Source organism: Phaethon lepturus, unplaced genomic scaffold (genome assembly GCF_000687285.1).
Source record: "Phaethon lepturus isolate BGI_N335 unplaced genomic scaffold, ASM68728v1 scaffold35676, whole genome shotgun sequence".
Classification (NCBI taxonomy): Eukaryota; Metazoa; Chordata; class Aves; order Phaethontiformes; family Phaethontidae; genus Phaethon; species Phaethon lepturus.
This window is the reverse complement of record NW_010548943.1, coordinates 1-12,324: the sequence shown is the minus strand read 5'-3', so window position 1 is coordinate 12,324 and position 12,324 is coordinate 1. Positions and strand designations below refer to the sequence as shown.

The 12,324-nt window shown below is 42.5% G+C and overlaps 1 protein-coding gene across 1 annotated transcript; it reads left to right on the top strand.

Annotated features, from left to right (window-relative positions):
- Positions 1–1,059: 1,059 nt before the first annotated feature.
- LOC104623146 (alpha-2,8-sialyltransferase 8E) lies at positions 1,060–2,616 on the top strand (the record flags this gene model as incomplete). The annotated part of the gene is made up of 2 exons (XM_010290136.1): positions 1,060–1,152; positions 2,148–2,616. Coding segments are annotated over 2 exons (562 nt in total), but the record flags the coding sequence as incomplete, so codon positions are not given.
- Positions 2,617–12,324: the final 9,708 nt, after the last annotated feature.

The window sequence follows — 12,324 nt, the reverse complement described above, 5'->3', positions numbered from 1 at the left end:
CTGAGAAATTATGACGGCAGCTGAACTGTAGTATTGTGAAAACACTGAGCATCGCTTACCCTGAATACCTTCACTCTTTTGTCCTATTCAGCCCTGGTCTTCAAAAATATGGAGATGTTGGGAATTAGGCACAGCAGTATTTTTGAGATGTGGGGATCTTAACAGCGATGGCTTTTATTGTGGCTTGTTTTCAAAATGTCAGCAGATATCTAATGCTAGCTTAAACTGAGTGTAAGACTAATTGCAAGGCCGCTTAGGTTACCTCTGAAAACACATGCTGAAGCTTTTTTATTAGCTGGGTTTCCTATGGAATCGAAGCTTGTGTGATAGCTTGTGTGTATGTGTGTGTATTTCAGTAACTTCAGCATCTCTTGAGGGATGCTCTAAATTTTTTGAGATGATGAATCTAGGTCAAGGCCAAGGTGAGTGGAGGCTGGGCAAAGTCAAGGTTTGCAAATCTTCACAAGTTTGCACCTAATAGGTTTGACATCCTCTGGTGAATCCACAGAGTCAGAATTGCTGCTCTTACGCTGCGGCCGGGATATACGTATAAAGGGAAACAGATAGTTTTGGATTAATTAGGACTGGCCTGATTTCTCTCTTGGGGAGCATTTCCCCTAAATTCTCTTGGGTATAAAACAAAGCATGATAAAGGCAATGTTATAGATCTGGTTTATCTATTAATTATTGAATACAGCTCAGCTGTTGCTGAGGAAGTCTTTGATTTTATGGGCTGATTGTCCTTGGGGCTCATCCCATTTCTCGTCCTAAACTGCCAAAATAGCTAGCTGAACTGAAGAAGCAAAATGAGTGAATGTTGGCTACATCTGCAAAAAAGGATCAGCTCTGACAGACTCGGGGAGGAATGGTCTCCGTACAGCCCCTAAGAACTTGTTACTTTAATGCATGGTTTGGGCATCAATAATTGGTACAATTTTAAATTCTTAATCTGTTTCTAGATTTGTTGCTTGGAAGACATGCTTAAATCAATTCTACTTTCTAGTCCTGAAAAGGTTCAAGGAATTGTTTAACTTTCTTACTGCTTTCTTTCCCTTATAGATGCAATTTGCCTCCTATATCTGAGAAATACTTCCCGGACGTTGGGGTAAAGACTGATGTCGTGACTGTCAATCCCAGTATAATTACAGAGAGGTCGTTTCTGTTTTTTCTATTTTCATCTCCTATTGCTTTTCCAAATCCACCTTTCACTTAATTCTAACTGTTACAGAGAATATTTCCCCAATATTACTTTAAACTGACACTATGAATCATAGATTTCATTCTGAATTGAAGCTATTCCGTACATGGAATCTGTAACAACTTATAGAAATGTGTTAAACACTTAGACCTGCACATTGGTGATAGAAAGTGGGAAGCCGATGAGCTGGGATTATAACGACAGAGCCATCCTCCCTCTGGAAGTCTTGTGCCGTGCTTGCAAGCCCCAGGAAAACATCTCAGAAACATTTAGGGTGGAAGCAACTGGATCCAACCGTAAACGCTTAAATAAAGTAACACATATTGTCATATGTTTTTAAAGAAGTGTCAGTTAAACTTTGTAGCTAGGATTGACTGAGTTATTGTAATTCTAAATTTATTAATAACTTAATGCCACCTTGCTGACAGGTTTGGGACCATGGGGCTAATTATTGCTTTCCGTTCTTGCTGTGGGAATGTGTTTCTTTTCTCAAGCAATATAAAATAATTTGTTTGCATAGTGAATTTCTTTTAAATGTTACATTTAGACATTTTAGAAATGTTTTTGCTCTGCTTTGGTATTTGCCACTTTTTTATACAGTACTGCACTATACAGCTGATCAAACCTTGGAAAAATTACCTATTTCTTATAATAAAATGTGAAGTAAGACATGATCAGAAATGCCTACAAAGTTTGTCCACTGTTTAATGAGTGTATTGCCAAAAGAGGGGAAAATATGTATCTTTTTATTCCCTGCATTTTTGCCGTACATTTCATACTGATGCTTTGGCTACAAATCTAAATATGTTCCCCCTGTTAACCAAAACATCGTTTCAATTATCTCCCTGTCAGAAATGTTTCAGTAAAAGCCCACTGGAGGTTGCTTGTCTGCTGGGTCCAGACCGAATCCACGCTGGTCTGACCGTCACTCGCATCCTTTTCTCTTTAGATTTCATAAGCTGGAGAAATGGAGGAAACCCTTCTACGACGTGCTCCAGGTCTACGAGAACGCGTCCGTGCTGCTGCCAGCTTTCTACAACACTCGCAACACAGACGTTTCAATCCGTGTCAAATATGTCTTGGATGATTTTGAATCTCAGCAAGCTGTTTATTACTTTCATCCCCAGTATCTCATCAACGTCTCACGCTACTGGCTTGGCCAAGGAGTGCGGGCTAAGCGGATTAGCACTGGACTGATCCTGGTGACTGCTGCCCTGGAGCTCTGTGAAGAGGTCCACCTTTTTGGCTTTTGGGCCTTCCCCATGAACCCCTCAGGGATTTTTATAACTCATCACTACTATGACAATGTGAAACCTCGCCCTGGTTTTCATGCTATGCCCTCAGAAATCTTCAACTTCCTCCACATGCACAGCAAGGGGATCCTGCGGGTTCATACAGGAACCTGTAGCTGCTGTTGACAGGGACACTTCTTCCTCTGATGCAAAAGCGTAACAGGAACTTGCTGCCTGTGTATGGTGTAGGGGGTTTTATTACACCCTGAGATTATGCAATAATTGTTTGATATAAATTTCCTCAAGGCATTGCATCCCATAGGATCTAGGATACCAGCATCTTTCCTGCTAGCAGAATTGTGTCCCTAACAGTGTTGGAGAAGCAAAACTCTTCTGTCCCAGGGTATACACTGCCCTGGAAAGCAAGTCAGATAAGAAGCACATTTCCAATAAGTTTAGGGATAAACAGAGCACATTAATATAGTTATCATTTCACTATGAAGAAAAGCACCAAACTTTTGAGGAGAATCAGTGATGGAGAATTTTAGCGTAGATCGTATGGCTTTACACAGGTTTCTGAATTGAGTACCTTGGGGCATTGCCAGGTTGTATTGAAATCACTGTTCTCTGGCATTTGGGTTTTTGAAAATACTCTTTAGCATTATAGTTTTAAGGGAAGGTATATAAATTGAGGTCTTTGTTCCATAATGCCACAAAGTATTGGTGAAAAATAGCAGATAGATGTGTTAGGATAAAGAAGATCACTTTATGAAAATTTTCAGCCAGGATAGAAGAGAATGTTAAACTCCCACTCACAGCAACAGGTAATGTGTTGGTCATGGTGTGCAATTGTTTTAGAGTTTCTTCTTCCTTCTTGCGTCTTATATTTCTGGCCTCCTCTGCTGATCGTGTTTTCTTTCTCATTGTCTGTAATGCTTTCCTTCTAGCTAACGCATGAGCAATGTGTGTGCTTTCTCCTACAGTGACCATCTCAGCTTCACATTGGAGTCCTTACTGAAGAAATGTGCTCCTTCACACTTCTGCAAGCTTTTCTCAGGCTGAATAGCAGGGAGGTTACCATAGTTATATTTTCTGCATTGATTTTTTTGTTCAGATATCACAGCATAAGGTAGAAAAAAGCATTTCCTCTTTGATTTTTATTAAAGATGTGAGAGTATCTGAATGTTGATTCACTGTTGTGCAGGTCGAGTTAAATACTTGCAGGTATCTGTGATAAGTACTGGCAGGAAATACAGTGAAGATATTTTGTCGCTTGGATTATGATGGTTATGTTAAAATTATGCATCTCAAGGTGACAGATGTCGTAACGTGGCATTTTTGTATGTTGAGAATGTTGTTAGGATAGTAAAAGGGCTGGTGTATTCTTAAAAAAGTTACCAGTGTAACTCTGTCAGTTATGCCAGGTTTAATTTTTCACCTGATACAGTTAAATTGGCAAAACCCTGGTGCAGAAAAGGTGCCACATATTGCTGGAATTTATTTTGGCTGCTGAACTGTGGTGTCGTAAACTGCTGGTATATGCCCTTTCATACTGGTAAGACTGCGTACACAAGGGGGTGAGGTTTGCTGTTTTGGCTGTGCTGGCATAGTTAAATGAACAGAGTTTCTTCGTATAAGTTCTTAGCCTGAAGCACTTGGGCTGTTGCCCAGTGTCTTGGCTGGTCTTACTTAGATTACAAGATCTTTGATCAAGAATTTGCAGTTTAAAGTGCTAGGTCTATATGAGGGATACTTTTTTTTTTGCAGGGGGGGAGGGTTTAAATCCAAATCTGGACTTGGATTTTGGTTTTGTAACGCACGAATGCACAAAGCTTCCTTTAAAAGCCTCTGTGCTATGCTGAGAGCTGTGAAAGTTGCTCACGCTACAGATAAAATGATCAAAAAGGAAGTGAAGCACGATGGTCACCATTTCAAAAGTCCCTACTGACCAGCGGTGACCTGGGCGGTATGTGGGAGTGTGTTTCCTTGACTTTACACTAGACTCCGGTGGTCTGATTACTTTAAAAGCAACCCACATGCTTCATAAAGGTGTCAGAGCTCACTTGGGAAATACCAGCCAGGGGTAGGTGAAGGACCTGTGCTTAAGCTTTATATATTTGTGGTGGTGTGTTTTTGGTCTTAAGAGTTATACTGTGCGTTAGTGAGCACCACCTTGTATCAGCTAGCTGCGAAATGTGCAGCACACTAAGAATGAACTTGTAGATGAGATAGTTTCCTTGATTTAATATGCAAAAGAGATCTTTGTCTTTGCTGTGTTTTGTAAATTTATGTGCAAAGGGCTTTGATAATGAAGTGCTGTAATTAAAGTGCTATTTAGAGAGCAATTTGACCCCGTGGGTTGGCCATCTTGCTGTGCATTAAGCTTTATGATAACAGGAATGACACTGAAGCTGGTACCTAGAGCCCTTACTCCTTATTCTGAGTATGGGACTAGTAGTGACTTCAGTATTGCTTTGCTGCTGCTGCTTTGCTAAGGTTACCTTCTCCAGTAAGGGATTTTTCTTTACTGTAGGGATTGGAGTGAACAAAAGCCACCGAAAGGAGTCTGATATGTTGTGAAAGATACTTCAATAAGGATGGGAAAGCACTTGAGAAGCATCCATATGTTGGAAAGAAATGGTGCAAATCCCTCATTTTAGTTGCAAAAATCCTTTTGGATGTTTTGGACAGACAAAAGGATAAGCAAAACTGTAATTACAATTAACCTATAATTACAGGGTCACAGACATTTCCTTTCCTTTGTTTGCTTCATATAAATGAGCAATGTAAATTCACGTAGGCTACACTGTAATAAGTGCAGTTTTACTGTGTTTAGATTTTGATCAGTTATGAATCTATAGCTACTCTATTTTTTTAATGATTTTAAAATGTGTGTGCAGGATACTTGCACGTATGCACCAAAGGCCCAATCTTGCCACATTTATCTGAAAAGAGCTCCCATTCAAGTGGATGGGTATTTTATTTGTGTAGGGACTGCAGAAACAGGCCCAGACATGCCTGTGCAGGTGTACATAGGTGTATGGTTAGATGTAAGGAGTGATTTGCAAGCCAGAACAATACTTAACAAAATATATGTAAAACAGTCCTTGAGATGAAATGCATGTTGCAACGTGTTTACTTTTTAATTAATTTTTCAGGTGTTGCTCAAAAAATGATTGAAAGACTATGGCATTTGTGAGAAATGCCATATGCAGAAGCTTTCAGGTATTTTTTTACCTTGCACTGGGCACTAGAAAATCAGATGCCTGCTGCTGTACTGCACCGTCTGTGGGGTTGGATGGAAATGGTGTGGTGGCAGCTTGTAGGAGCAGGGTCTGAGGATGGATCCTACCTGCTGCTCTGTTCTCCACAGGTAGCATATAAATTCTGCCCAGGAGGTTTTAGCTACGTGGAGGTCATTACCTGTGCAATGCCACCGTGGGGTGGGTGAGCCAGCATTGACCAGCCTGAGCTTCTGCCCATCCCGCTTAAACAGATGAAAAGAAGGGCTGTTGCAGAAAGATGAACCCTTCTTGTTTTCTGCCATCATTCTTTTGTGTACTGAGCATAAGAAAGTACTCTCTTGACATCAAGAATTTGTCTGAGTTTGAGGCTATTTTGTTTTCCCTTCTCCCATGCAGGCAAGGCTCCAGATGTCCAATCTTAACCTTCTTGGAACAACGGGATACCTGGGTGATAAGAAATGACTGTCAGGAAGCTGGGTGCGTTTGCTGCACGCTGTTAGGGCAAGTCAAGGGCGTGCGTAGCATGTCATGCTTTCCCACAGAAAAGGCTGCAGGCCCCAGAGAAATCCCCTGATACAAAAAGCTGATCTGTCCAAGAGGAAAAGTTGTCAGCTGTCTGGTACCACATCCTGAGCTCAAGCTGTAATCCCAGCTCTGTTGCTGAGGATATGAAATCTGAGACAGCGAGGGAGAAAATCATAATGTTATGGTTTAATCCCCAACTCCACATATTATTTAGAAGAATCTCTTAAGAAGTTCCTGGGATCTGCATACACTGGCAATGCAAATTCAGTCGGAAAAACATAACTAGGACTGCTTCTGCTTTATTGTCAGGTCAACAGAGGAGGCTTATGAATCTGCCGGTGCTTTCATCAAAGGAAAGGAAGTATTTAGTCAAAATTTAGTTGGAATAGTTTAGCTGCTTGCTTTTGATTTATGAAATCCAACTTTGCTGTTGGACAGAACGGATTAAATGCTGATAGGGCCATTATAATATTTCAGCATATTTGTGAGTGCAACGGAGTTGTCAAAGCCAGCTCATGATTTGCAAAGGGAGAGCCATGCCATGGCAGCTCCTCCTGCTGCCATCTCGGGGAGGAGAGGCACCATGGCGAATAGATCCATGGTCGCCTGGAAAAGCGATGTAAAGGGAACATGGGGAGATGATTGCAACCGCGGCTCTGGTCTAGAGCCTTTAATGCCATGGAGTAACACGACAGAGATGATAGACGAAGCTTCCCAGCTTGCAGCAGCCAGGAGTAGCTCCCCTGGTCCCTGACCAAAGCTGCGCCCATGCAGGCTCAACTGATGGTAAGTTAAAGGTGATGTTCACTCGGGATGGTTAGATGTAGTGGATGGAAGGAAATCAACTCTAAGAACAGTCCACTCTGGGGGGGTCGGTGAATCAGCAGAAACGTCTCTCAGACCTTGAAGGCAAAACCACTGGTGGTGACGCAGCTACGTGGGCGGACTGCCCGTGCTCGGCTTCCCGTGGCGGGAGGGAGCAATCTCTGGTTTCTGTGTGAGGGAAACCGAGGTGAATAAAACATTGAGACGTGGAGGGAGAGGGAATATGTCCTTTTTAATCTTCTGAGGCCTGGTGGCTTGTCAGCAAAGCTCTGATCGTAGAGAGCACAAGCTTGGGTAGTGAAAAAATGGAGAGCTCTGCAACGGTCCTTTCCCCCATCTCACTTGCAGCTGAGCGTGCAGAGAACTTTGGAGCTTTTACAAGTACATGAAGAAGGAAACAGCAAAATCCGGCAGTCCCTAAGGGCCACGTTCCTAGGGACATTCTGGAGTGAGCTGAGGTTTTAGGAGTAAAGGAATCAGTATTTATGCTTAGCACCTTTTCCAAAATCCAGTGAAGTCTGTGGCAAGTTCAGTGTACTTTAGAGCAAGCCTCCAGAAACGGGCCCCGATCGTGGGCAGGAAGAGCAGCTTCTTGTTTCTTACTCACTTGATTTCAGATAAACTTTTTAAAATATTGTAGATAGGGTGCAGTAGCCATACTGTGTTTTTAATGGTGTGCGTAAAGAACAAACTTATCTGGAAGCAGAAGCCGTGTGACTGTCACTCTCCCTTCCAGATCTCGGCACTTTTCATCTTTTCAAACTCATCTATGCAAAACATTTCATTGTGGTAGTGTAAATCGCCATAGCAAATCACAAATGAACCCTCTGTACCTGACTGTATGTATGCGAATCGTATGCCTCAAGAAAAAAAGGTGTTTTTCTGCTTGCTTTAAAATACCAGCGTGGAATTCATCAGTGATACGAATGCGTTCAAGGCAGGATTCAGCCCATACCCTTTGAAGCCAGCAAAACGTTTGCATTTGGTTTCAATAGAAAAAAAACATCGAGTCCAATGCTTGTAAGTCAAGCCAATAACCTTCTCCTCCCAAAAAACCCTCCCAGACTGTGATTATTTTATACCTTACTATCACCCTGTCTAGTGTGGGTGAGGCTGCTGGGCATCCCTGCGTTGTTTTGCATGGTATTCAAAATCAGCAAGCAATTGTACTTAAGTGCTTTTTTAAATAAACTTAAGGGAAATCCAAATGTACGCTAGGCGTTAGAGTGAGGGAGCCTGAGCCCCAGGCTGTCGGCACCTCCAACGCCCTGAGCATCTGAGAAACATCGGAAATGAGGGACTCGGCCATAGTGGGAAACTTAAAGAAAGACAAATCTGCCTCAGCGCTTCAAGGATTGAAAGCTGTAAATACGTTACCGACATTGGTATTTGTCAGATATACATCTGACTTTCCCTTTAGAAGCCATAAATGTTCTCGGTGTTTGATCTTTGGGTAAATTGATGTACGTTTTTAACTGTACTAATCACTGTAAAACGTGTTAGCATGTTAAAATGGTGACAAGTTAAGCCAGAAAAGTCAGATACTGTGTTGGCTACTTCTCAAAATGTCTGTTCTACTTGAAACTGTCTGATGGACCAAGACACTGAAGTGTCTCCAGTGCTCCGTATGGCTCTGGTTATTACCTGTTTTAGCACTGGGGAGCAAGCAGAATTGAATTAATCCGTTTGTTAACCTTGTGTTGGCCAAGTTGCTCTACCTGGGACAGGACATGGTGATTTTTGCTTTGTTTCTGGGTCCTCCTTGTTGTCAACCGTGAGGTCCCTGATCAAAGATCCACGCTCAGCCCATGTAAATTGTATTGAGCAGCTGCTGCCTGTTGAATGTGTCCCCTGTTTTCAGCTGGTGGAAAAAAAAAAGGCTTAGTTTGGAAATACTGCAGCGAAACTGTGTGTCTTCATGCCAGGGAAGCTTGGACTATTACAAAAATAAAGCTTGTTTCATGTTTGTTATTTCTGTAAGGTGGTGACGGTGAGGGTGGAGAAATCCAAGCAGAGTCATGATAGTTTCATGCTGATGTTCGTCCTTCGTGTCCATTGACTCACCTTTCTTCTTTGAGCCTTCCACCCTGTAATTTTTGCTTACTGTTTCTGTAGCTGTATTATGGTTGTAATAGAAAGCCTATCAATTGATGTAAGCCATAACTAAAACAGTAATCAGGGTAATTTTTTTTTGGTCTGTGTCACTGTGTTTGAAAGATGATTTAATTCTATTGAATAAACCACTTTACAGTTTTATGGGAAAGGCAATCTTTGGGCCACTTTTTGTGCCTTCAAACTCATTTTGTATTTTCTGAACAGAGAGAGTCAGAAGCTCAGCTGGTAGAAATTGGTTCATATAACTAAAGCATATCACTGCAGAATTACATGAAGATATAATAGATGTATATACAGATATATAAAAGTATATGTAGGGCTATACAATGATATAAATTGAGAATTTGGTATTTTGATCACTGGACATTCAATGTTACATTCTGCATTGTAGCCTACAATATATATGGGCACAGTAAGGTCATTTATTGCTAGAAGTAGCAATCTGTGCACAGACAAAGCCTCTGCAGTCCAAGGTTTTGCCTACTGACACCTTCCCAACAGCTCTGTCCTTTACTGTCCTCACTCTTTACATTAACTCATCTTCCTTGGGTCTGGTCTATCTTGCTGAGCCACAGGCTTACAAGCTTACACTTCCATCAATATTCTCAGCATCAGGAGAATTAAAACATAAATGTGAAAATCTTTGTCAGGATGCAGAACAGCAGATAAAATAACCATATATTTTTTGAAACTGGGTATTTTCCTGTGGCGTTCTGTTGTTCCTAGATTATAAACTGAAATAGGAGTAGGTAATAGAAATATTACGATCTCGATATTAGCAATGGTATAAGGAAAATGCAAATGACTTTGAAGATGGAGAGCTGTGGTGGATGCTGGAGGAATCAGTTCTCATTACTGCTGACATTAAAACTGATGGATGTACTTCCTTCCCCCAGCTGCTTGTGATTATTGTTAGTGATTATTCAATCAAGAAGAGGAAACATGTGGAGAGGGAAAAATGAATAGACAAATTGACACTGGATGATATAATTGCTGTCTATCACATTGCAAATTGCTCAGCTAAGCAAGCAATCAAAGAATGGTTCATTTCCTAAAGACTGCAACATCCATCATTTTCCTTAGTGGCGTTTGCAGCCTTTCCTCTGAGAAAGTCTCAATAAAAAGCCGTAGTGAATTACAGAGATGTTTCACCACAGCCTGTCTGACAGTGCCCAGGAGTGGATACCTGGGGAAGGAGCAGAAGACCTAGGGGAGGTAATAGATGACCCTTCTGCTGGTTTTCCCTCAAGCAGGTATTGCCAGTTTGTATTTTTGGCCTCAGCAACACTACGTGGTACCAAGTGTTGGGTTTTACCTCTGTTCTCGTGGGACAAATTGATTCCTTTTGCTTTTGTGAGCTGCTCCTTTCTCCCAAGAGCACCCAGCAAGGTGTCTTTGGGTTGTGGGACCTGCTAGGTGGAGCCAGGGCAGATGCTGACCCCCCTTCTTCCACCACTGGCATCACAGGCATCACCTCTTGGAATAAAAGCTTCATGAATCTCTATTTATCTTTTTTTTCACCCTTTTTTTTTCCAACCAGCTCTAGCGCTGTGATGAGCACTGCTAACCAGAATCTACTCCTGGGCGCTGAAGTGCGAGCCGTCAGGTTATTTTTATCACTTAGCCGTTTTCTTGCTCTAAGGCTTCAGCCATCTCTAAGCTCTCCCAGAGGGTCTGGATAGAGGAATAAACCATTTAAATCCATAAAGGAGCTCTTGTCCGTCACAGAGAGGGAAAATATTCCATTAAGTGTGTATAACTGCTGCCATGGGCACCTTTTCAGGTGGAGAAGACACTGTGGTTACAAGGATGTCGGTACCAAAGCTTTCTACTTGTAGAAGCTCAGAACCCACTTATTTTTTTCTACAGCTAAAAGCTGTTGAGTTAGCAAGTTCGGATCTTAACCAAGAGTTGGGAGCATGAGTATTTTGTTGAAGGTGGGATGTAGAAAACGGATGGCTGTGTAGACCTTGGAGATAACAATACAGACCCCAAATCCTACCACTGAATCAACACAAATGCTACAGGAGGGTGTCTCACCAGGTGTCCGCAAGTAACTGTGATAGCCCTAAGTAGACATCTGTCTGTAGAAAGGCAGAGATGCAAATCAGAATTCTGAAATACTTAACAAAATAATCCTTTTCTTCGTCTGCTTTCGAGTGAATGACGTACATATCCTCCAACACACTCGGATTATTCTTATCACCTAAACCCACACTGTTACCCAGTGCACAGGCGCTGTCTTTTCCTCTCCTGGATGGGTCGGATATCATTTCACAAACCTGCAGAATCAATGGGCAGTTATTTCAGCTCATCACCACCAGCTTTGTTTTGTATTTCATGACAACTCGTGGAGGTGAAATGGGAGGTCCAGAAACCTTTTGAGTCTCTTTTCTGCCCAAAGCTGTAAAAAAAGAGCGTGGCACTAATGTCCTCCCTCCTTGCTGACAGCATACTTCTGGCTGCTCACCCCTCTCTGCCTGCCTCTTCCTGCACCTTGGGGCCAACGGGGACATCTTTGCCCGCTCCACCCCTTGCCTGCGACCCCTCTTCCTCTGGCAGCACCTGCGGGGGCTTACCAGAAAGATAATGAGGGTTTGGCACTGGAAAAGGTTTCCTGGGGAGCCACTGAATTCTCCGTCACCAGTGGGTCAGAAATCGGGTTGGTCCTTGAGGTTGGGGTAGCTGCTCTTGCAGAGGAAGGACAAGGGGCTCTTGGACGCCCGTCCATTCCGGTTTCTGTGATTCGGTGCTGCCTGTTGAGACCTCCAGACATGCTGGTATATGAGGGGTCTCCCAGATGCGAGGTTTGCTGCCAGGCCAGGTTTAACTGGTCTGATAGGGCATGACAAAATTCATCAACAAAAATAAGCTTTCTCTGGGCTTCTTTGCATCTTTAGAAAGAAAAAAGGGCTCAAATCCACTATTTTCCTTTCACAGAGCATCCTTTCTTTTTCATTTTTGCAAAGCAGGGAGAATACAGAATAGACCTTCTCAGATGTACTAACAGCCAGGCCCGTCAGACTGTCAGTTTTTGCAGTCTTTCTGCCTGGCTGGACTTTGAGTCAGTTTTTGGAAAAAAGTTCATCCTTTTCCCAGACAGGGTGAATGAAATGCCATCAAGGCATCTGAGCGGACGCCTGGGGACCAAGGGCACCCTCAGCAGGTGTGCAGATGACACCAA